The 27,008-nt window shown below is 30.6% G+C and overlaps 1 protein-coding gene across 4 annotated transcripts in view; it reads right to left on the bottom strand.

The window, feature by feature from the left end:
* Positions 1-6,135: 6,135 nt before the first annotated feature.
* The window catches only part of LOC148627676 (ERC protein 2-like), a 32,811-nt gene continuing 11,938 nt past the window's right edge, over positions 6,136-27,008 (bottom strand). For 2 of the 4 annotated variants that reach the window (XM_088576982.1, XM_088576969.1), the window contains exons 2-15: positions 24,401-24,787; positions 21,670-21,768; positions 19,572-19,712; positions 13,592-13,759; positions 12,717-12,884; positions 12,116-12,255; positions 11,391-11,514; positions 10,892-11,032; positions 9,780-9,973; positions 9,236-9,371; positions 8,587-8,718; positions 7,684-7,835; positions 6,787-6,934; positions 6,136-6,425 (exon numbers count right to left, since the gene is read on the bottom strand). In XM_088576982.1, coding sequence (XP_088433108.1) covers positions 6,276-6,425; positions 6,787-6,934; positions 7,684-7,835; positions 8,587-8,718; positions 9,236-9,371; positions 9,780-9,973; positions 10,892-11,032; positions 11,391-11,514; positions 12,116-12,255; positions 12,717-12,884; positions 13,592-13,759; positions 19,572-19,712; positions 21,670-21,768; positions 24,401-24,787 — 2,280 coding nt within the window. In that variant the 3' untranslated portion in view covers positions 6,136-6,275. The remainder of the gene's footprint in view (positions 6,426-6,786; positions 6,935-7,683; positions 7,836-8,586; positions 8,719-9,235; positions 9,372-9,779; positions 9,974-10,891; positions 11,033-11,390; positions 11,515-12,115; positions 12,256-12,716; positions 12,885-13,591; positions 13,760-19,571; positions 19,713-21,669; positions 21,769-24,400; positions 24,788-27,008) is intronic. The other 2 variants (XM_088576985.1, XM_088576975.1) reach the window with 1 other exon arrangement.

Below are 27,008 nucleotides of genomic sequence, written 5' to 3'. Positions count from 1 at the left end.
GATGTACACCTGAGGGTAGAAGGAAGAAAGGTAGACATAAAACAACATGGTTACTAATCCAAAACTTTCATTTGTATTTGTCATTTACAGTTACCGGTACTTCCATTCATTTTGAATTCTACAGTGCATACTGTATAATTTTTATTTCTTAAGAACAAGGGTTATATGAAGAGCCACATGTTTACTATAACATTTTAATCAAAAAACAAAAATATGTAGGCTTTCCAACCAGATTCACATGTTGCATGATTCTTATCCAGAGTGCTACTTAATGTGTTCCACAGTTAAATGCCATAAGTATTGTACATACTTTTGCATCAACTGCCTTTTTACCTTGAAGCAAGTGAAAAACCTCTGGGTATCATATTTTTACAATATAATGAATTGGAAAATTTATTTTATTTGGGGTTTATGACTTTATTAGAAAGTGACAACCAATACTGGCACCTAAAATCTGGTGAAAACTGGTTTACAGATTTATACTAGACATAAACAAAAGGTCCTCAAGAGCCTGAATTGCTCACCTGGTTTTAAAGCTTTAACATGTTGCAGATATTTCATAAATTTGCACCAATCAGAGATATATTTTTAAATTAACATTCATTTTCAATCTGCTGTTGGTTTGTTAACAACAGGTAAAAACGGGAAAAATGGTCAAAATGACACTTTCTGGGACCATAATTTCACGATGTGTCGACAGATTTTTCTGAATTGGCACGAACAATAGATATTGAAATACTGAACATTTTATCAATTTATATTAATCATCAAACTGCTTCCGTTTTCTAAATAATAAGCAAAAACTGATTAAACTTAAAAAATAACACTTTCAAGGGCCATAACACCAAGAAACGTCCACAGATTTTTCTGAAATTGGCACCAAAAATAGACTTTGAAATACTGAAATATTTATAACAGTTTTCAAGATATTGACTGAAAACTGTAAAAAAAAAGTTATTTTTCATCTTTCAAGGTCAGTAACTCTTACACGCAGTCGTCTGACAACTTTGATCCCTGGAGACTTTTGTAGGCCTTATAATAAGGATTATTTCAGTAACTGAAAGAATTGGCTAAACCTAACGGTTTTGGAGATGTATGTGGAAAACTATGGCAGCCATGATTTTTCGACAGATTGAAAATACCAAAATCAATTCTATGCACGATACCCAAAGGAACATTCTTAACAAGTTAGGTTCCAATTGGTCGAGTGTCAGAGGAGAAGATTTTGGAAGAAATAACATTGAAATAAATATAACAAAAAAAAAAAAAAAAACAGCGAAAACAGGCAAAAACTCAAACTTGGCTGAACAGGTTAAAACAAAAATTTTACAACATATAGATCTCATTGTGTTGAACATTTTCACCATATGTCAGAATTTGGCTAAACCTATGGGTTTTGGAGATATATACAAAAAACTGCTGTCTGACCCCTATGTTCTATTTTTAGTGATGGCAGCCATGTTTTTCACACAGCTTTTTAGGCCTGGTGAGTGAAAAAAGGGTTTTAGATTTGAAAAAAAAAGACCAGAAATGATCATGCGGTAATACATCTAAGAACATAAAAACACCTGAAATGCTTCTCTCTCATTGCAATGTTTCAGACCTCATGTCTATTGACCCCAGTTGACCTCAATATATATGAAGAAGATTTCCAGAACTGGAGTGAATGCAAAAGTTATTGAAAGAGAAGAAATTGAACATACAATATTGCATGTGTCAACATAGTCTAAGAAACAACAAAAAACAATTGATTTTGTTCTTTTTTATTGACTTTTTACATGCATATTATAACATGACATTGCTAAATTATCAAATTGCAAAATAAAAAAAAACAAACAAACAAGGAACACAAGCACCTCATACATTAGACACTGGCAGTCTTTCAGCTGTTTGTCAGGATTTGTGAGTATAAACATACAATTGCATGTATTCTGTCAGTCTCTCAACAACACATATATCATAATAAAGTACAATAATAAAATGACTTAATAATAATCTGACTAAGATATAAAGAGGTAAATGGTATTTAATATTTAGGTTAGGTTATATATAGTTAATATTGACTATAGAATCAGATTTAGGATGAACAGAGAGTAACTACAATCATTAAATGACATGTACTGCCATTAAATAACATTGAAGTCATTGTCTTACAGAAATACTTGCAACACAATAATATAAACTGAACAGTTTGAAATCAACACTGAAAATGTCCCATTGAACATGTTAGGGCCAGATATGATGTTCTGTCGAGATGTTCAAAACTGGCGTTATTCTGTTTAGTGGCAATAAATGAATTCACACTTGTCACTTTGTTCCGAATGACCCCAAATTTATCTCTGATTAACATTTTGATGCAATGAAACAATGTAATTTTAAATTGTGATGTCATTAATATCCAAGTTGAAGGAGAATTCAGTATAAAAACAACGAGATATATTTTTTTCGCCAATGACATCCACAAGTGTAAATATGTCTATGTCAGAGTGTATTTGTTGTAATTTTCCCATTACCAATATTTTAAGTATCACAGCAGTAGTCTGAGATAGGAAAATATCAGACAGAAATACCAATAGAAAAATGGTAAAGTTGCCAATGATTATAAATAACAAAATGGTCACTGATCTATTATGTAGTAATAACATAATATTATACTTAATACATGTTACAGATCTGTGTAAAATCTAGATTATTTCCATTGTACAGAGTTAATTTCAACTGAATATCCTTTGTAACTAAGCATCATATAACCTCAACAATTTAACATATTCATTATGGAAAAAAACTGAGTATTGGACTCCTGTTTTTAACTAAATAAATTCTTCCCAATACATGAACAACAGATCAACAAATATATTTGTGTATTCAACATTTTTTCTTATTCATATAATATGGATTAAACAACCTTGATTTCTTTAATATCAATTGATTAATGCAACATTACATATTTCCACCATATGGTTAAGCAATAATATCAATACATAAATGATGGCAAGATTTGATGATAACACTGATGAAATATGAGATGATTAAAAGTCTTAAATATTGCACTCGCTTTTAATGGTTTAAAATAAATACAATGGTTGTTCAAATCATGAACAGCAAATCTTGACTTTAAGCACCAGCTATAAATATTCATCAAAATTTATATCTATAATATTAACATATTACAAACTGTTTTGGAAATATGAATAAAATAAGTTGTTTAAAAAATAATCCAGACATTTTTACTGAATTTTAACCCTTAAATAATACATTAAGTACATGTATAAAAAATTATGAAAACAATAAATGAATGAATTAGTCTGGTTATAAGTGATTTATAATGAAATACTTAGAGATTCTTAATGTACATGAAACTTTAGTGACTGTTCACATAATAAGAAATGTAGAGTGTAATTTTTCCTTACAATTTGATTTAAAAACCTCATCAAATCTCTATTCCTGAAAGATAGGATTATTACCAAAAACTGTAATTCAAATGTACATGTGTCATCCAACTATACTTTGAAAGTACATGTATTATCACTACTATAATTATCACATTGGATTTCCAATAAATAATCATAATATAGCTATGAAATTTTATGTTTGTTTTTTATTAAAAGCATACGTCTCCCCAACTCTAAAACTCAAACGGGTATGACCCACAAATATCAAAGGATAAAATGCATAACTAAATATCATGTCTTAAATACTAACAAAGTTTCATGAAATTTGGTGCAGTATATTCCAAGAAATTACTCTTACAAAAGTGTGACAGACAGACATACAGAACAAAAAGAATATGTCACCAAAGAGGGGAGAAAAATAATTTTTAGCTGATTACTTCCTTACAAATACAAGATAATTCTTATTTTACACATTTTAAAAATATTTGAAAGAAAAAAAATCATTGAACATTCCTTGTGTCAACAAAATTTGACCAATAAAAAAAAACATTCAATTATAAAAGCTGGTAAAAAAAAATGAAAATAAGTGCTGGTACTTGAACTGGAAGACTACCTATAAAAAGATATTTCTTATTTATATTGGTCTGACATGTAATACATACATGTAAGTGTAAACAATAAGAATCAGTTCTGCAGACTAGTTCTGGATTTTACAATACTGACTATGTATATACAAACAGGTATTTTGCTACAACAGATCAAACCTATAAAAAGATATTTCTTATTTATATTGGTCTGACATGTAATACATACATGTAAGTGTAAACAATAAGAATCAGTTCTGCAGACTAGTTCTGGATTTTACAATACTGACTATGTATATACAAACATGTATTTTGCTACAACAGAACAAACCTTCTTCTAAAAACATAATACAATGTACTGACAACAATCTAAAGTGAAGAATGTGGACTGATAGCAAAACATATAGTTTTTATACCACTTAACTCAATATAAAGGAGAAAATATCTTTAAATGACTTGACATTCATAACTGCAATATAAAGAAGGACTTGTAGCAAGTCTAGTCGGATGTATTCCTCAACTCTAATGATTGATGCCTGTTTAAAAAAAACTTACTTATACTTCATAAGGTCATAGAAAAAAATTGAAAAACATTATTTAGAGTAATATTCTGTAGTATAAGACTGATCACCAAACTCACCAAAATTACCAGTCAAGGTAACAAGCAGAGTATGTATGAGTCAAAAACCAAGCAATAGCCTAACATAGGTATCTGGAACTTTGAATTCTACTTTCTACAAAAGCAAAGCACAATGAGTATAGAACATTAAAAAACCTGATGTTTGTAGAATTAATACTGGAAGTTACTTTTTTCCTACATAAAAATCATCTTTAATGTACCTACAACTAAACCACACATGAACACATGTAAAATTTGTAGCTACACCTGGTTAATTAAAAGATACTAATATTTACAACCTAAAGGACAAATCACAGACCTATTGTATCACAAAGTTAATCTACAAAAATAGGATAAAAACTATCCAGTATTAACTTGATAAACATTATACAAGTAAGAATGAAATCAAGCTTGGCTTTATTTACATTGTAGTTTAATCATTAATAGTGAAAGTAGAATACCTAGTATCTTTCAGTTTGACATTTTTTCAAATCATGAATTTAAATTCATCAAAAATTGAAAATTTCAATTGAAAATATAAATAACTGATTAAAAAAATGTGATTTCAAAACCATATGAAACTGAAACTGTTAAGAATTTTGAAAAAATCATGAAAACTGATGCCAATGTGCAAATGAACATTTACAATAATAAGACTTTCTTCCACCTGTATCTTCATCTGTACAGATACAAAGTTTGAACTGGGTGATTATTACCATTGGCATTAAAGCAGTCTACTAGCATTCTACTAAACTAAAAAAAAACTCTTTCTAAGAGAAGCTTAGGCACTAAAGTAATTAAATCACATTGCTTTGGATTAAATGGATTCCTTAATATCATCCTAAAAAATCAAGGACCTGAATGGACTACAAAGCCCAAACATTCAATTTTAAAGCAATATTTGAAACATTTTCCATTAGTGAAAGAGTTCATTTCCTGAAGTTATCATAATTTAAATAAAGAAAGGTACAGTAGAGAGAATTTTAAATTAACATTTTCAAAAATGCATTTTTTGTACAATCAACCCAAGCAAACAAAAAAGGAAAGGACATTTGATGAAGGTACATTGTCACTTCAGAATGTAATGTTTTATTTACAAGGACAGATCTTCAAAGGTTTTTTGTTGGAATTACATTATTACTTTGTTTTCCCATTGTTTGAAATGATACTCAGTCTTCCTCGAAATCTTGGCAAATTAATGTGAGCTCTGAAAGGAGAATGATCCTCCTTTTCTTTATTTTTCAACCTTGTCCAGCAAGGTATTTTTATACAACATACAAACAATCCTAACAAAGGCTACATGGGAAGATACTGAAGGCTTAACTTGACTGTGTATCTAAAATAGCATTAATGGTATGAAGGACTAGTTTATAACTATTCTGCTGCAAGCAGCCTTATCAAGGGACTGTCTTCAAAAATAAACAAATTGAATACAAGACAAAATTTCACTTATGATAATAAATTGTGGATACAATCGCATAAAGTAAACATTATTGTGGTAATGGAATATTTTCTGAAGGCTTTCCATTTAAAAATGACCAAAACAAAGCAACAAAAGAGAGGTTAAATTATACACTGGAGTATTTTTTTTCCAAGTAAAGCAAATAATGCAACTGTACAATGTTTTATACTGCTATTGGAGTATTTAAATGGAAATCCTTAAGAAAAACATTATATCTATCATGAGTCTTTTTGTTCTGCTTGTTCTGTTTCTATGGAAACCTCTGGAGTTTCTGGTGGAGGTTGATCTTTCTTTTTACGAGGTAGCGAGGATTTCTTTTTCTCTTCTCGTCGTTCTTGTTTCTGAATTAATTTCATTCTATTCTGTGTCTGTAATGCACAAAAAAGTTTCCTATTCATTAATCAATATCTAAAACATTGAAAATTATAAGAGGATTTTTTATTTAAGTTCTATCTTCATCAATTGGGAATATTTATTTAAAACTAATAACATGCTTCTTTAAATCATTCAGGGCATTTTCTGCAAAAAAAAATGATGCTATGATTTCTCCTTTTTACTAAAAAATCTCCTCAGAAGGCAAGCATATCAACTTTAATCATCTACATAGTGTTATATAGTACTCTTAATACACATAAGTGTACATAAAAGATATCACAACAATGACATGTAGCTACATGCAATTACATCCTTCATTGTGAAATGAATTGAAAATCTGACATGAAATTTTACCACTTCACTAAGTTGTTGTTGTAGTTTTTCTTTTTCTTTGTTTAACTTTTCTATCTCTTCAGTGTTCTTCTGTTTCTTAGAACTTGTCATTTCTAGTAAAGCAATATTGGCATCCTTTTCACTCATTGCTGCTAAAATTGCTTCTTGTCTGATTAAAAAAAAAGACAATCAAGATGAGGTTTATATTCATTATTACACAATTTTTTGTTCTCTACATATTTCAATTATTTAAGGACATAGGTAATTCTCTACAGGATAATGACAACAAGCAGGGTCAAATTTACAGGATTATGACAACAAGCAGGGTCAAATTCAAGGCTATTTAAATGTTCAAATCATTCAGTCAAATGTGTAGAATAAGTTTAAAACAGCATTGAGGAAATATTAACACAACACAAAAATTGTGACAATCCTCAAGTTATACTCTTTCAGTCAAAAATTGTCAACCAAGAGGTTACCAGGCCAGTCAAAAAATATGATTTGTGATTGATTAAAAGACACTCACTACAGCACGAGCTCAAAAGGAATTTTCTAAGAAGAAAATACACAAAAATTTTGCCTATTTCTTTATATAATGATGTTCTATATTTCACTTGTCCAGATATTCCAAAGAAAATGGGCAGACAAAATACTGATTCACTGCTGAATATTTTATGGTGAGAAACTTGTCAATTAATAAGATAATATCAGTATGGACATCATGTTCATGATGAGGTAACCAGAATTTCATTGATTTCCTAGATGTGCAAAGCAAAATATGAAATGCAAAAGGGCAATGTCATGTACTGGTTCAGGGCAGATGAATACAAAATACCTAATGTAATTTTATGATGAAGTATAACAAGTATTCAAGAAGTAAAATATCACTAAAACAACAATCAAAATATCTGAACTTACTTCATTTCAAAGACTTCTTCTAGATGTTTGTGTCTCTCAGCATGCAGCTTCTTCAACTTAATATCTTTCTCTTCTAATATTTTATTAAGTTTCTCTACTTTACCAGAGTTATCTCCTTTAGATCTTACCAAATCCATAGTCAATTCATCTACCTGTTAACCACAAAAAATTAAATAATTTTTCTGTTTCCATCCAAAAATATAACTTTTACAGAGTTCAAAGATTATTTGTAAACTTTGGTTTCCAAGGGTAAACTCTCACAATAAACATCTACTTCTCAATCTTAACAAATCCTTTCAGAAATTCCAACTGTCAAATGGAAAGAGGCAAATAACAAAGAAAAACATTCCCACACTAAAACTGCACTAGCCCTAGGTGAGAAGTAAGTGGAATCCTAGAACACTATAATAATACTAATAAAATCTTTATTTCAAGAGGGTTACGGTTAGTTTACAAGCTAATCTTCCCTGAGGCCCTCACACACAAACACACTAAAAATTAAAAATAAACTTGTTTGTTTGTTGGGGTTTAACGTCTGAGCAGCAATAAAAATAAACAACACAACACAAAAACAAAAGCTGATTTGACAATACCAAATCACTTTAAGACAATAGAACATTAAAAAACAGTGTAAGCAGCAACAATTTTCTCTTTTAAGATACTCTATTCAAAAGTGTTAAGGTACTTCTTTAGATTGATTTTGAAAGTTGTCAGTGGCCTGATTACGTAAATGTTTGGGTAACTTATTCCACAAGACAGACCAAGAATATATGAATGAATGTCTGAAAAGTTCAGTTTTAATTTTTGGGATTATCAAGTTTCCTTGTTCAGCATTTCTTAGTGAATAAGGTTTGTTTCTTACACAACACTACCTTTACCAAGCCTTTTAATCCTTCTCCTTACCTTTTTCTCAGCAGTGTCTAATTGATTCTGTAAGTCTACCATGACCATCTCTCTCTCAGCTGTTATCTTAACACTTTCCTTTAGAGCCTCTTCTAATTCCTCTATTCTATCATTCTTTGATTTCATTTTATCCTGTAATTTTTTAGTCAATACAGACAATAGCATACTACTTTGGTCCCATTGTATTGTGAAGAAATAAATGTCAAAGGTGACATAGAAAATGTAAAACTAGATTTCTGAACTTGTTTTATTTTTGTAATTTTCACTTGTTAAATATAAGAACTGTTCCTTCATGAGGAGGTGTGATGTTTTTATTTTCAAAAATTTAGTAGATTTGTTTTTAATCATACTGACACAAACTTGGTTAATCTCAATACAAAGAGGATAATACATACAAAATGGGATACTTCACAATTTTTTTTTGGTCATAGCTCATTAATTCACATTTACTTTTAAATATCACAAAAATGATTTTTTTTAATATTAGTTCAAAACGTAATCTTGGTATTACAATAAAGTGGGAATATAAAGACAAATCATTGACAATAATTTATCAAACTGCAGAAGACATAAGAGCATTGCATAAAACAGAATTAAAGATCTTAATTTTCTCTAATAGATTTCTAGATCAGAAACACACATAACTTACCTCTAACTGTGAAGCATCATCATACAAACTATCCTCCCTTTTCCTAGCCTCTTCCAATAATGTAGCACTGTTTTTCTTCTCCATACTCTGCTTACGTTTCAGTGTGCCTACTTTCTGTTTGTACTCCTTCACAAGACTGAAAATTAAGGATTCATTGAATTACATTCCATTCAAATAAATATAGTTCATACTTTAAGAAAATAATATCATTTTTCTTCTAGTTTTTGAAGATTTTTCCAAGACTGAACTACAAAATATGCTACAAGAATTCCTTCAAAACTATAATTTCTTTGAGGAGTAAACAAGTAAGAATTGTAACTTTAGTGTATACAAATACATAAGTGGATATAAGATATGCCCAAAACGATAATTCATTTTAAGCATAATGTATCATAAAAATAAGTAACGTTACTGATAATGTTCCACAAAAAAAATTAGATGATAAAGAGAACTTTCTGTATTACTATCAGTCTCATAATTTTCCTCATTAAGAATCTAATCCTACATTTAAAAGTACCTAATATTTACATCTGCTATCACTTACTCTTGTAATTCTTTGATCTGTTTCTCCTTTTCATCTTTGTCATTTTCCGACTCCTGTATAATACCAAGCAATCTATCAATCTCAGCCTGAGCCTTGGTTGCTTCTGACTGTTGTTGTTCCAACTGACTAGATAAATCACTGACTTGTTTTTGTTGTTCTTCTGAACCTTTGGCATCTGTCTCTGAGGACTTAAGCTGCAAAACATGTAGGAAAAATATAAAATAAATACCATCTTATACACGTATACAACAGATATCAGTATGACACATCTGACAATATATCTTGAATGTTGTAAACATATTTATCTATTATCATTTTTTAAAATTTTTTTAAATGAGTATATTTAAGGTTATTATTTTTTGTGATTTAAACAAATTCACAAATACTATCATTCCTGCTAAAATTGTTAAAATTAGTACACCACAAAACTTAATAGCTTTACACACCAATTAATCCTTCCACATTAGCGATAGACTCCCAAAAAATCAATGAAAAATTTAGAATCTAACACATAAAAACATACAGTTTAAGGAATTATTCCCTTTTCAATGAAAACTACAAAATGATTAAAATTTTTACAATAAAAATTTGATTTTATGTTCAAATCTTCCACATAAGACAGTGTCAGTGAGGGAGTCTCCCACATGAGACAGTGTCAGTGAGGGAGAATCTTCCACATGTACTGTCCAAAGGTTAATAGATATGAGTTTGCATCAGATAAGGATATGACTTATGAAAAAAAATTCTTAAATTCAAAGAAGTATTTGGTAAATAAAAAGTGAATAGATTTCTATTACAAACGTGTTAAATATGATGAAACTCTTAACACTTGGTCTACCTTACAAATTTCATATTGATCACTCTTATGAAGTTTTGGCTGAAGAAAAATTAAAGGAACAGATGATAGGAGAACAATAAATTAAGACTTGACATCAGAGCTCTCAGGACAAAGCTTTCCAAACTTAAATACTAATCTTTGAATGTATTGGAAAGATTTTCTACCCTGGATTACAGCATGTATAAAATCTACAAAGGAGATTAAATTTGCTTTAAACATTTTGAAGACGGAATGAACATATGAACAATTCGACAATTAACATAATTGAGATTACCTCTCCTATTTGAGTATTAAGTCTTTCAACTTCTGCAGCTTTTTCTGCAAGGCTACTTTCCAACTGGCGCATCTTAGAATCAGCCTGGAATTTAACTGATTGGGCTTCTGTAGCATGCTCTCTTAGTTCTACTAGTTCAGTCTGTAATGAAGAACAGGGATCAGCACTAAGAATTATATTTCTCAATCTGATGTGAATTTTAACAAGGATTGTAAGTCTTTTATTTTGTAAAGCTTCCAATTGTTCCCTACATGCTGTATCATTCTACATATTGCATGTTGTAAGTTTTTTACAGGTGGATCATGATCAATACATCAGAACTTAATGTTTAAACCAAGGCTGCATTTCAGGACAAGGATATATATTATTCTTCATTAAAATTTCAATAACAAAAACTTTAAGCAACATTCAACTCACAATCATTATGATAGTATTCTATATTAATATATAAACCATAAAACGCTTTAAAACAAACAGTTGACAATAGGTATCCTATTACCTGTTTTTCATTGAACTCTAACTGTAATGTATCAAGTCTAGATTTAAGATCTTGACAAGCTTTAGAATATACATCCAGTTCCTCTTGATGTTCTTCTTCTGATTTAATTCTTTGTTCTTTAAGTCTAAAAAAAAAAATAAGAAAATTTAACTACAACAGTAAGTGAGCTGAGTGCTACCTCTTGATTGCTACAATTTCAGTTTCCTCCCCTTCAAAACAACTTCCTATGAAAACCTTAATTCTCTGTCTTTTGCTGAGTAAAAACTTGATTTTAATGAGCATTTATGAATTCTGAAGAAAGTGCCAAAATAAATTAATTCGAGGTAATGTTCTGAGATGTTTTCAACCTGTTAAAGGTGAACACTATTCAAATTGATATGCTGGTCATTTGAAAGACAATAGTCACCTATTCACAATAGGTGATTTAAACTGTGTAATTGAGTGGACTGTAGAAAAAGAATTTTACTTCTAATTACTTAGGTTCAGTCATGCTTTAAATCATTCCCAAATGCAAATGTTTGTCTGTAATCAGAGGGAAAAGTGTTGTGAATAAAGCCCATAATTGTTAAAGGTGACGATGAACCTGAAGTGTAAACCATATGTCTGAGGTTATTTCTTCATAGAACAACAAAATATTACAACCATTCATTAATTATTACTCATAGTATGGCAACGTCAATGGAGATTTTAATTCTGGGATTAAAACAGTTTTAAAATTGACCCACTTTTCTATTTGTCTCTCCTTTTCAATGAGAGATTCTTCCAAAATCTGGATTCTTGAGTCAAAGTCTTGAGATTCAAATTTGGTTGTGGCTTCTTTTAGCTCTATCTCTTTGTCATTCACTAAACTTTCTAATGTTTCAATCTAAAAAATGAAATAAAACATAAATAAACAAGTGTATAAATGTTATAACCAGTTTCTTAATAAAACAGAGTGCAGTTTGAAACTAACACAGATGTTGAACAATGTACACTAAGTATGGACACTTTATATTGCTACATTCTTAATTTTTATTGGGATTTATTGTTTTTGACAAAGCATGCATGCAGGTTTCTGACAGATTAACCATTAAAAATTTGAAACTTTCGATTTTTTTAAATATATATTTTCACCTAGTACCTTAATGTATGAAGTCTAACAAAAACTGAGTAAAATATGCTCTTAGAATAAAAATAAAAACAAGAAAAATAACATATTACTATTATCCTTCTCATAAGAAAGACATGCTTTTAAAAAAAATGTGTAGAAGACTTCATTTCGAACTTGTGTAAGGACCTTTTATTCTTTATTGGTAACTGAAGATAAACAACTATAAAGATATAAACCTGAGTCTGAAGTTGTGTAATTCTTCTGTCCTTTATCTCAAGCTGTTCCTTCAATTCTGTAACCTCAGTTTCTATTTTCCGTTTCTCTGACTGCAGGGAATGAGATCTTTGTGATTTTCTGTCTATTGTAGAATCTTTATCCTTGACTCTGTCTCTTAAATCTTCAACCTAGAAGCATAAAAATGTTTTTTATTGGATCACACTATTATAAATAATGTAAATCAAAGTGTATAAAGGTGAGATAAATCCATGTGTGACTGTCCCCTTAAAAAAGTGGATTCCACAACCATTAAAGCAGTTTTTAAAACCACTCAGAGTAAAATAACCTATAATCTAAATTCAGCCTAATTCTTTTAAATATGTAGCAAAATATGCAGCAATTATACAAATCGAAGATAGAAAACATGTCACCTTTTACCCGTAAAACCCATATAACTGGACACATGATTGATTATGGTTTAACATCCTATTGCAGATATTTCATGCTTTCAGGATATGAATAACTGACCAATCAAACAGACCCTGCTTTGTACTGGTACAACACACTGAGCCATATCTTAAATGTGCTAGCTCACAGAAGCAACAACTTGCAGATAGGACACACTATTCTGATTCCAAGCCAACCAATCATCACTCAGCCAGCAATTTTCAAGTCTTTGAAGTGACTAGGCCAGGGTTTGAATCCACTACCTCCCATACTCAAGATGAGCACTCTACCCTGAGACCACCGAGGCAGTTGCTTAATACACAAACATAATGTTAAGGCTACAGTTGATTTCACTATTGTTATATATCTAATAAAAAAATAAAAATAACTCTTTGCTGGCAATTTTGCAACTGAGACTAAACTTGAACATGATTCATCTAATACATACATCTCCCTGTAACATGTTGACCTGTTGCTCCTTAGCAGAGATCTGTTCCTTTAAGACTTGTATATATTGTTGAGTCTCAACCTGCTGATGATCTAATGTTTCTGTCTTCATTGTTAATGTCAACAGTTCTTTATCTTTTCTGGAAATTTCTTTCCTCATCAGATCAACCTGTTATTTAAAAAATTCTGGTTAACCAATAACTGCTACTGTATAATAATTCAAAAAGAAGTCACCAGAAATTTAAGTTACCCTAGTGTGGAAACCCTTTACAGCATTACTACTGATATGTATTTGAAATTTTTTTTTAAAAGCTTTTCTTATTTGGATTTGCTGTTGGAATTGGGATTTGCATTCAACTTTTGGGAAAAGAGGCATAACAGTACTGTCACCGCTCTCAAATGACTGAATATAATTAATACTTATTAGTAGACATGTAGTGGAAGTAAGTCAATATATAATTTCATTATGTTCTATATTCCTTTACCTTCTTCATAACTACTAACAAATTATCTAATACTTTTTAATTTTCTAATCGTTGTGGTGTTTTGATTTTTTGCTATTTTTTCAAAGAACTGCAAAAGTGATTTTTAACACAAAGTAACACTAATCGTTTTTTTTTTTAAACCACAAAAATTAATACCCGCGAATATGCTCACTTAACAGAATCCACAAAAATTGGCAACCGCAAAAATTAATATGATATTATAAGTTCAATCCCCAAAAAAATCTTGACAAACCAAATGAGCAATGACAAAAAATGCTATCTGTATTGTGAAAACAGCCCTTGTGCCTTCAGTAGATGGGTGTTTTCTTGTTATCTAAGGAACAAGCAGCATGATATTAAATCATGCCACTGATGAACTCGACACAAGTCTTAAAGAGTTCATATCCTTTCACTTTGTCATCTGACTCTATACAGGAAAGAGAACTACAGAAATGTATTGATTGCTAAAGTACAAAGAGTAAATGGTTGCCAATTATGTAATACTCTTAAGAGAATTCTACATGTAGTCAGTCTAATTGTTCTCTTCAACAACTTTAAAATACATGTAATAATAAAAGTCAATAAATTGGACATATTCTCTGGTTGTGTTGTTTGCTTCAACTAATTACAGATCATTCAAATTAGATGATATTTTTAGATACATTAATGAACTGAAACAGAAATCTGCTTTTGACATTGCTCAAAGCCAGTAAGTTTAAACAGGACTGAGATTAGTTGGCATAATAAACACATAATATAAAATCTGTCTGTCAATTTGTACAACCAATCAGTACAAAATACAAGTGTCCTCAATCTGCGGCAAGTAAGTTGCCTAAGCTTAAATTATATCTATTACTTAAAAAAAATGGTCAAAACTGAAAATCTTCGCAATACATGCAAATCTTTATATAGTAACTGGTAATCTAACAATGCACATATTCATGAGAACTAGAGGCTTAAGAGAGCCAGAATCACTCACCTGGTTAACCATTTGCTTATTTGGAAAACTTGAGGAATGAGACAGGCTAAGTTAAAATCTACTGAATTGTCAAATGCAGGAAATGCTTTTAATAACATTTTTATGACCTGACCCAGAATTTTGCTTAAGGCAACAATTTCGGAATTATTTTAAAAAATACTGTCTTCTGATCCTTATCTTCTATTTTTAGTATAGGCAGCCATATCTATTCACAGAATAAAAATCATAACAGTCATTTTGAGCACAATACACTAAAGAATATGCTGATTTTCATTAAATGACCTTAAATGGTTTTAGAAAGGAAGATTTACAAGTGGAAAAAAAACAAAAACTGTTTAAGGGACTGCAACTCCTACATCAGTTGACAAATGGTTTTGAAAATTTCAGCATGGGTCCGCCTCTGGATGCTGAACAATATTATCCCTGGCCAGAATTTCGTTACAGGTCACAGTTTTTGAGTTATTTGCAAAAACTGCCTTTTTCCACGGATAAAAAATCCCCATAATCATTTTGTGTGGAATACCCTAAGGAACAAATACGCCAAATTTCATTGAATTCTGTAAAATAGTTTTAGAGAAAAAGATTTTCTAAGTTGCACATGCAAAAAAATGCAAAAATTTAACTGTTTCAGGGACCACACCTCCTCCATCAGTTGACAAATTGTTTATAAAATTTCGGCATAGGTCCATCTCAAGAAGCTGAATTCTTTTCCTGCATGATTTTTATTAAAGGCAATGGTTTTTGAGTTATTTGTAAAAAAAACTGCCTTCTGACCGATATGTTCCTTTTTTAGTAACCGCAGCCATGTTTTCTCGCAGATAAAATCCCAACATTCAATTTGTGTGGGATACCTTAAGGAACAAATTACCAACTTTCATTGAATTTTGTTTAATTGTTTTGAGAAGAAGATTTTCAAAGTTGTACATTTACAAAAATGCCAAAAAAAACTTTCAGGGGCCACAACTCCAACAACAGTCGTCGAATCATTTTGAAAATTTCAGCATAGGTCCTTCCCATGAAGCTGAATAATATTATCCTTGACGCAATTGCTAAAAGCTACAAGTTTTGAGTTATTTGCAAGCCCTACATACTTCAGACCCTTACATTATATTTTTAGTAATGGCAGCCATGTTCTTTCACAAATCAAAAATCCCAACTGTAATTTTGTGCAGAACACCCTACAAAGTTTCAGAGGAGAAGAGTTTTGAAAATTTGTCCACAACGACATCAAAAGATGGCATAAGCTCACTTGGTCTTGGCCAGGTGAGTAAAAGAGTAAAGAGATGAAACCCCGAACAAGCTGCCCACAATAATATACAAGACAGACAGACTGAAACATATTTAGCCTCAAATGAGCTGCCCACAATAATATATCTGATAGAAAGACTGAAACTTATATACCCCCAAATGAGCTGCCCACAATAATATATCCGACAGACAGTCTGAAACCTATATACCCCCAAACTTTGCAGGATATTACAGAATGGGAAGTGTTTGTTGAATTGGTCTGCCCTATGAAAGGCAATATCAGTTAAATCTTGTAAAGTCTAGTAATGGCTTCACAAAGTATACAGGTTACTAGTTGAGTATCAAATAAAAGTCAATACTCCTTCAGAATCACTGGCTCACAAGCCAGAATGGGTATGTTCTATAAGCCTATACCTTTATTATACAAAAAAGTGTGTTGTCTTGTTTACAAACCTAAATAACAGATAGCCATAAAAAACTCAGCATTAGGAATGAATAATGATTGCTCCTGGTGGCAATGGATCATATCAATGAAGATGTCTTAATAAACACACTATCAAGACTTATGTAAACAAAAGCCTTATCAATTCATAATACAACTGCTAACTGTCAACAAATAATTGAAGCATTCAGGAAACTTGTACAGATAACATGTATCAGTACACTGACTGTTGGTATCATGTTTGATTATTTATTGAACAATATTGCATTAGTGTTAGAATATAAAAGATGTGTTTTCCAGTTAAAACATATGTCCAGGGATTAACTGATGGAAACTTTGCCAAAAAATACACATTCTTCCTAAGCAGGGTTAAAGTAACCTACTTAGACTAGAGGAAAGTATAATTTGAATCTTTTATGTCAGAATGCAACTCATTTAATAATTATTCAATATTGATACATTAGTCATTACAATCTAATGTGTATGATTCTATGAAAGTTGATATTTGCTCTACCCTTTACTTTTAAATACTGTGAGTTCAGAAATCATTGTGATATTTGTCATTAAGAATGTGACAGGGATTTTATGTAAAAAGCTCAGCTTGAAACAACAATTAAGTTGAATTATGAACAATTATACTTAAATAATATCAAAAATCTAAACACAGGGTAATGATCAGCATATCAAGCACCCTCACTTAACAAATTTTTGTTGAAATCTAATAAGATTTAATTTCAGGTCTTTAGGGATATTATGATATAGAGCCAAAAATCAAAAACAAACTAACTACAGAGTTGGATTCAATATATCACTCAGAATACCCCTATAATTGGTTTTAAACTTGTAACTTTTAATTTGACCCCATTAAAAATGGTCAAGAAATGATCAATTTAGACAAGATAAGACTGAAGAAAATGCTTCTTTGGATCCTCTTTAGGCCATCAATGGTTAAGGCCATAACCCTAAAATCACTATCTTCTATTTGTGGTTTAAACATTATGGTTTGCTTTCATAAAGATCAAAACACTTGTATTCAAGTTATTGTCTGGAAATCCCAAAACGTTTGTTTTGGCCCTGTTTTGGGCCCATACTCATGATAACTTTCAAAATCAATCCTAACCATATGGTACCAGCTTCAACCTTGTGCTACCATATCATTGAGATTCACTCATACTGAAACTAATATTTTGAAGCCAGGAGTCTACATATAACAATGGTCATGACCATAATACTGGCACCTATGATGAAAAAATAACATCACCATAACTATATGACCTGAATTTTTTTTCATATTAAAATAACTTTCATTCATTTAATTTTTTTTTAAATTTTACTGAAGTAAAATCTTTGTTCTATTGCCAAAATTTTAATTTTCATTCTGGACAAAAATTTAAAAAATCTAAAAATTTTTAGAAGATACAGAAAATGTGAAATACTGACAAAATGCTTGATCTTCTTTAAAGGGATGAATTTAAAATCAAAATTAAAAGTGTAATTCAACTTCAAAAGTTTTTATTCCAAAACAGCGTAATTTCATTCCATACCATTTTGAGATTAAACTACAAAGAGTTAAAAAGCCTGAGATGAACAAAGTTCATACATATCACAGTGGATGCATGCCTCAAGAAACCTAAGTGGTAAAGTTAAGTTTAAGTTAACCTGTGAGAAGTTATTTTTATCATGTGTTTACCTGTTATTTACTATTACAGCACACCTGGGTATCTATAGTTAGAACACTATGCATACCTACAACCATACTTACTGACTACACATCAGGAAGTGTTGAGTTATCAGAGGTAATACATTACTAACACAAAAGAATACAAGATGAGGATAATAGTTTCAATTGAAATGTCTTCAAGAAGTTACCTTACATTAATATGGTGATATATGTACAGACAGACAGACAAAAGGTTAGATAATACAGATTGAAGGGCAGACCAGGTGGGTCCATCACAACGAAAGTTGTGTAGCCTCTTCCCGAGTTGGACTGCTGTAGGAGATATAAGGAAATCCATTTTGGAAAATGCTGGTATATCTCTTATTTATTTATTAAGGAGGTATTGTAATCCAACATCAGGGAATTTCTGTTCAAGAATTCAGTCTATAAGATAGTTCAAACAAAGTTATTGGTTATGTGTCTTCCATTAATTCATTTTAGGAAAACTTGATATTTTCCGAAGAACCTACATTTCACTTTACAATCAAATACTTGTAACTAAAATATCTCACAATAGAGAAACTTTATCCCTTGAGCTATAGCTACATACATTGGCATTAACCAAGCCTAACTTTATCATAATACAAAAATCAATATGGTTCTCTAAAACATAATTTGAGAGCATGAATATTATACTAGATATATTGTCTCCAATTAGGTTTACTGTCACCACAAAATCTTGGATAAGGTCATTGAATATAATAAAGATTCATTAAACAAGGAAATACCATGTAGCATTGCTAAATTATTTCATCATTCATTATTCAGAGTAAAAAAAAAAAGAAAGAAAAACAAGACATCCATACTTTATCATTATTTGATTTACTAAACATTTAATCTGCTAGACTGTATTCATATTTCTGTATGATTTATTTAGATTCAGAGTTTGGAACAAGGCTATGTGTTCCAATTCACATGTTAAGACAGAAATGTAAACATCACATTTGTAGCAAAGCAAAGATACAAGCATACTTTGCCTTTAAATGTGCTCCTTTAGTGCCCCTTCTTCAAAACTTTAACAAAACCAAAATAAAATACAGGTAGATCATATGTCCACTCACTAATAATGGTAGATGTTATCTTGCCCAGTGATGAAGAGAAACTTACTTCAGCTTTCAATGTCTTTTCTCTGGCCGAGACAGAATCCTTGTCTTTTCTATCAAAATGTATACTGCCCTCTTCCTGTAAGGTCATTAATTTGTCCTCTAAACTCTGAACCTCCTTTTCTAGAGCAGCTATTCTGGAATCCTTGCATAGAGGAAACATTCAATATTAAAACAAAAATTTAAGTATCAGTCTTTGTAAGAATCATGCAAATTGTGTACTATGTGATACACCCCAAAAAAGGCTACACATTTTCATTTTTGTTATTAAGTTGCTTTATAGGTCTATATGATGAAATGTATAATCATTAATTCCAATCTGTCTGCTCTTCGGAGATAATTCACATTGAAAATCCAATGGTTTCTACTGCATTTTTGTGTCATTTAAAGGGTTATTTCCCTGAAGTTCAAATTCTACAGTACACTCTATATAATTTTTATCTCCTATGAACATGGGTTCTATGAAAATCCACAATTTATTTTCTGTTTAGTTAAACATTTCAAACAAAATATCAAAAATAAAAAAAAATATGTAAGCTTTCCAACCATGAATTATATTTTGCATGATTCTTAGCTGGAGTACTACCAAATTTTTAAAGAACAGCAACAATATGCTGAAATCAATAGTAAACAAGGGCAATGCCAAACCTGGCAACAAGTATGTTATGGAAAGTCAGAAGGACAGATGTAGCTCTATCAGTTCCCTTACACAAGTTCCTTGGCATAGAAATCATCTAAGAAATGAATAAGCAGAATATATTTAGCATATTCCAAATTCATTGCATCCATATAAAAAAAACTTAAATTATAATGTTTGCTGAAGACAGAGGCATTCTGTTTTACATGTAATTTACAATTATTGACTTTTAATCATATTGACCCTTACACAGTAGACACATTTGGGAAGAAATTTGATTACAACAAATTCACAAATTAACAGAATTTTATAGAATCAAGACAAGAGGCTCCAGTTAGTCTGAATCATCATCACAATACTTCAAGCCCTATTGGGTAATTTCAGAGCAATTTTAGTAAGTGACCTTACAACTTAAATACACACAAAAAATTGTGGTCAATAAAAAAAGCAGTCAAATCTGTTGTTATCAATATTTATCAAACCTGTAAGTGTCAATCTAAATTTGTTTAACTGGTCATAAGGATTTATAAATGAACTGAAGGTCTAAACATCAGAAATGTCAACATGGCCATTAGAAAAAGAATTGCTCTCAAAAAGATTCTTAGTCTAATCATGATGCTATACAGCTCAAGCAAACTGTATAGTACAAATTGTTCTAACCTGTTAATTAACCATAAGATTATTAAAACATAGTGAAGAATGTGGTATTATTTCACACAGTTGTTTTAGACAAAAAATACGAAGTCATGACAACAGAACAGCACAAACGGCCCAATGCAGAACTGCTCTGCATCTACTCTACACCTGTTCATTTACTATGTAAACCCTATTTTTTTTAACCTTAATTTCATAGGGATAGATATATTTTCATGCTACATTGATAAAATTGCTCATACATTATTATGCAATGAATATCATACTAATAGTATAAGCTTATTGCTACAGTATAATATTAGGAAAGCAACAATTATCTTGGCATTAGACTAATTTACACCTTTCCTTGGTAAATCATTCAGCAAATTATGAGGCAACTCGTTTGTTTTTAATAAACATCTGTGAAAAACAGCGCTATTAACACACAATGATGAGGATGATCTTACAGCAATATATATCACAGTAAAATAATGGACTGTATTCCCTTAATCTTTAACTCTGCCAAGAGTTCAATACTTCAGATCACTTAGCTGTTGAGAAAATCACACCCTACACAGGAGTTCATTACATTTTATATCGGGCAATAAAATGGCCAGACCAGATCAAAGGAAAACATCGTTTTTGCCAGGTTCTGATATTAGCTGTCAATAAAACCAAGCAAACAGACTATTGGAACATCCATCATTATATAATCAATAACATCCTCATGGAAATAAAATATAAAAAATGATCATTCAAGAACAAAAAGGAAGAACGTTTTTTGTGGTACCAGGTAAATTACCAAATTAAAACATTGTTAAGGTAAGTTTACCTTGGCCTCTAGGATTGCTTGCATAGTATGTGTGCTGGAAGGCTGTTGTTTCAATTGAAGCTTACTGTGTTCTAAATCATCAGACAGTTTACTACTTTCCTAGAATACAAGCAGACTAAATGCATGGAAAAATACCTACCATTATTCATTTCAAAATGCTAGTAATATGTCTACAGGTAGAATCACAATAATGGAAGGATGAAACAAGCAAAAAATGTACATACTGACTGCAAAAACAATGGAAGGAATACATTTGCAAAGACTTAACAAAATAGGTATAGTAAGATCACACCAAGGATGGGTGGTATCTTGGAATTATGTCATAACTTTAAAGCATATTATAAAAATTCTAATTAATTTGATTCATCAAGATCAAAACTTAAAAATATACAGGTATTTCTCATTGCCATGCAGTGACAACTAACTGTCTACGGTATTTAACTGTATCTATTTCTTCAACACACAACACTGCATAGACTTTAATAAAGCCAAAGCCTAGAAAATTATGCAGAAATTCTGTTTATTTTCAGTAAACAATTTACATGACTCCTTTTTTTAATAGTTCATCGGTGAATCAACTGAATTTTGTCAAAGCATAAGAAATCCTTAATTTTAAAATGTTCTTTAAATAGTAGAACTGCCTGATTCTAAAATATATCTGTACTTCAATAATTGTTTATAGTTACATATCAATGTAAAAGCCTGATGCATCAACTACATTAATTATTATAAAATCTATGTATTAGGCAGAAATTAATAATGCTTGAAGCTTGTTGAATGCAGATTTATAGGATTTAAAAAAAATTGAGGTTTCCACAAGAAAACTCCAAATGATAACTTTCTCACAATTAGTTTGCTTTTCAAATTAGAAATTCACAACTTTTTCTATCTGCCGAAGGGAATGTAGAATCCTAGAGCCCTGCTGAATGTATTAAGTATTTTCATAAAGCCTACAATACAACATGTCTAAACACAACCCTGTTCTTTATTTTTGGTTCCATTTCTGCAGTTTTTACTGTATGTTTGCCTCATGATTGGGTGCCAATTCATCAATTAAACATTTCCTGTATTTCTAGAATTTTGAATCTGCCTACATAAGAGTGAGACTTGTTACTAATGTAAGTGAAATTAGCAAAGTAAACAAGGATCAAATGATAGTTTACTGAACAAACTCATACACTGGATTCATTCATAATCAACACTACTTACCAACAAACAAGACTTTCAGACAGAAAAGAACGACCATTGATTAACATTTTATATTCTACCATATCATGTCCATCTTGCAAAAAATAAAATCTGATAATCAGTCGCCGATAAACCTACAGCACAGTTAGGTTTGTAAATCAGAGTTACAGGCACTTGTTTTGATTTTTTGCCATACATGTACATATTGTCCATATCAAAAAGTTCTGAACTAATTTTATTATGAGGTAGCTGGTGTATTTTCTTTTCTGTCTTAATATATGCACACCTAGCGATGTTTTTGTTGTGAACTAAATGTACATGCAGGTTGGTATGATGGAAGTATCCAGTCGCTCATAAAAAAATCACACTTCTGTCTGATGTTACTTTAATTATTATATCCCTCTAGAGTTAATAGAAAGATAATTACACTATAGCTTTCATTTTTTTAAAAAGGTTTTGTCATATTTTTCGATAAAAAATTATCTGAATTTATGCTCCTTCAGCCAGATCACGGAACTCCAGTTCAAAGGTTGCCTTGCCAAAATATAAAGTACCAGCTACCCCAGACTATAAATTTGGTTGAGGACCTTGTGCAGAGATGGATCTGATTACTTTGAATGTAACTGATTAACTAAAAATTACATTGTCAAATGTCTGATAAAATTAAATTGATTATTACAACATTTTTAAAAGTCACTGATAATATTAATTATTACATTGGCAAGTACATATGATTACAATGAATTTGCAAATAACTATTATGATAGAATGATTAACAATAATTTTACTCCTTTTTTGTTGCTGAAATAATGCATTATCCACAGATGACATTACAGGCTTTAATATTTCCATTGTAATCATAAAGTAATCAGAATTACAGGGTATTTTGAAAAATAATTGATTAATTTAAACTGCGTGTAATCAGGTTTTCGGCTGATTAACAATTACAATGATTACTTGAATTGTAATCAATTACAGCTGATTAATGATTACAGTTACAATTACCACATCTCTGACATTGTGTAAATATGGGTACAAATATATATTGTGAAAAAAAATCTCAAAGCCAGTGCCCATATAATGCAGGAAAAGTATCTTGAGAAAAGCCATGTTACTCCAAAGCACTTTAATTAATTAGCCCTAAGGAAATTTGCACAAGACACTTGCATGTACATTTGACAAGTAAATCCTTATTAGAGTATAAGGTGATACAGAAATGAAAAGCAGTTTATATACTTATGTGTTACATTCAATCTTAATGCTAATCACAACATACACACATACATGTACACTGCATGTAAATTGATACAGAGAAATGAATTGCTTGATCAGCTTTGGACTTAGATTAGAACCAAATTATCCATATTTACTATTATTATCATTATTAATATTATTACCCTTGGGCCAAAAACAAAGAATACTGATGCCTTATGATATTTTAGACACCAAAAAAAAATTGACTGTAGGTTTCACTATCATGGCAATTAAATTTTTAATATACTATTTATTTTTTATTTACCCTCATTTTGGCATTTCAACTTACCTCCTTAAGTTGAGTTATTTCAGATTCTTTTTGACTGAGAGTATTCTGCAACTGTTTAATTTTTCTATCATCCTCTAGCTGTTTAGTTTGTAACTGTTCTACCTCGTGCTGATTGTCCTCAAGTTTCTGAACTGACAATCCTTTACTTTGTAACATTTCTAATAATTTTTTCATACTTTCGTCTCTAGCAGTCAAAGTCTGTTTTTGAGTTTCTATTCTTAACTCCATTTCATCAACTGTCTTTTTCAGAATTAAAATTTCTTTGTTTTGTTTTTCTTTCTCCCTTTGAAGGATTTCAATTTCAGTCTTTGAGATTTGTGAACTGGCTTGAGCATCTTCAAATGTCTTTGACGAGTTTTCAAGTTCCTGCACAAGTTCTGTTTGTTTCTGAAAGAGATTTTAAAATTACAAATTGAGAACCATTTTTTGGTTTTTCACCAATGTCTCATCTTTGAACTTACAAATGTATTAATATTTGTACCACAAACAAAAATAATTGACAGCTAGACCTTAATTCTTTTAACAATAGTGATACTTAAAGTGTAGCCATTATATAATGGAACCAAGTATGACCAGATTTTTTTCATGATGAAATGCTTGATACCTGAAGACCACCAATGAAATTGTACAGCCAATGAAGATTTTTTGATGCAGTCAATACAGTTTCGCGTCTTACCCACTAACCTTAAGGATGCTCCTCTATGGAAACACAAGTTACCTGATCGCAATTCTGTTTCCCGATTGGCCAAATACTGATTATTAAGTGGTGTTCGAAAACACAGTATCGAAAATTTGTAATTGTGTGCCATGTGTTATTTTCTTGAAAGAAATGTAGAAATTTAGAAATAAATAGAAGAAAAATTTACTATGTTGACTATCTTTCTTTGAAGACTTGTTTTCTGTGATGTACCAATACAAATTTTCAGAAAATACACAAAAAAACTAAACCAGTGAATCACCATGCTCTAACATTATGCTCAGAAACAAAGGAATGAAGATTCTGTGATTCTCAAGATTGTGTTAGAAATTTGACTGAATATAAAAAATGTAAAGCAACAAACACAATACTGAATGCAGTGAAGTTTCCTTATTCTGGCAAGGGCTTGAAAAGATTATTCTGTTTATGCAGATTGATATGGTCATACAGAATGATATTTTGCAAGCTTCTGCTTCCTACACACATTTCAAATATTGAATTTCAATTTCACAGAAATACAATTGAAAAAGTACATTACATTTTACATGTAACTCTCTGCTTCAAATTAACATAGGCTATTAGTGACTGTAATTTTTAAAACAAGTGTATGTGTACATTTGTAAATAGATGCATACTGGTCAATTGAAAATATGATATTTATAGAGGACAAGAAGACTGATCCTATCAGTACATTGAGTCCCATTTGTCTATTAGCAGTAGCATTAACAGAGGCTCAATAGATTTGTTGCATTAGGGCAATCGGAATTAGCCTAAATATAATGGGCAAATTCATTAACCAATCTAAGTTTTAATGTAAATGCTAAAAAAACAGTGACAGAAGTATATAAACACATACAATGACAACGTGTAAAACTATAAATACAGCACACATAGAGAATACATCCAGCTTCAAACGGAGCTTAATGTTTTAAATGTAAAACCATTCAAATAAGATTATTTCCCCTTAAGAGTTCTTTGAATAACTACATGTATACTCCTACATGAGATCTACATATAATGCCCAACATTTATCATTGTTGATGACAACGCATGAAATTTCCCGCAATACACTAATTTTGCAGAATAAAAGACGTTCACAACCCTGACGCAACTGACAAATATGCAGAACGAATAAAACATAACTATATACAACAATATTCTATAACAAGACTAATTTACTCAAAACATGGAATTTAAACCCGCATCTAACCAGTCCTGGTATAAAAATTAACGTACGCCAAAAGAACGATAACTCTACTTTGGCGGAAAATGTAGACGTCAAAACAGCGACAGACTTCTGTTAAAATGATAATAATTAATAACTTAAATGGTAAGACAATGCTAAACCATTATCCCTAAGTATATTTTTGTCTTCCCAAAATACTTCAGGATAATTAATATATACGAAAATGTATTTCACAACACTTATTGTGAATATCAAGTTTTATGAAATTCTGTTGGGTAGTTTTAAAGTTGTGATGATAAGCTGATACATGATTATTTATGGTAAATTTCTAAGTTCAAAGAGGCATAACTCCCATATGAATTAGACACTCAAAATTTCCTGACAATATGTCACAACTACATACAGTGTTTTTGTAAAAAGCCTTTGGAGACGCTGGTAAAAAACAGTAGTTGTTGAAACGAGCAGTTACTAAAAGACCTAATCATTGTCCAACATTCAATAGCAAGTATGACTCCCTATTCCTTCAGTTAAAAGTCAGATAAAATATCTTAACAATCAATATATCTTACAGCTCTAGATATCATTTCAACTGAGCTCTGGATTCTATCATTAAAGAAGTTTTTTCTTCAAAAACATAAAAATGTCTTAAATTTTACCTGCAGTACATGTAGAGATTATTCTGAAACTATATTTCCTGTATAACACAATCCCATGGTTGTTACATT

Source organism: Perna viridis, chromosome 1, assembly GCF_037379345.1.
Source record: "Perna viridis isolate PV_CMFRI_1.1 ecotype Kerala chromosome 1, ASM3737934v1, whole genome shotgun sequence".
NCBI classification, from domain to species: Eukaryota; Metazoa; Mollusca; class Bivalvia; order Mytilida; family Mytilidae; genus Perna; species Perna viridis.
This window is presented reverse-complemented; position numbering and strand designations above follow the sequence as displayed.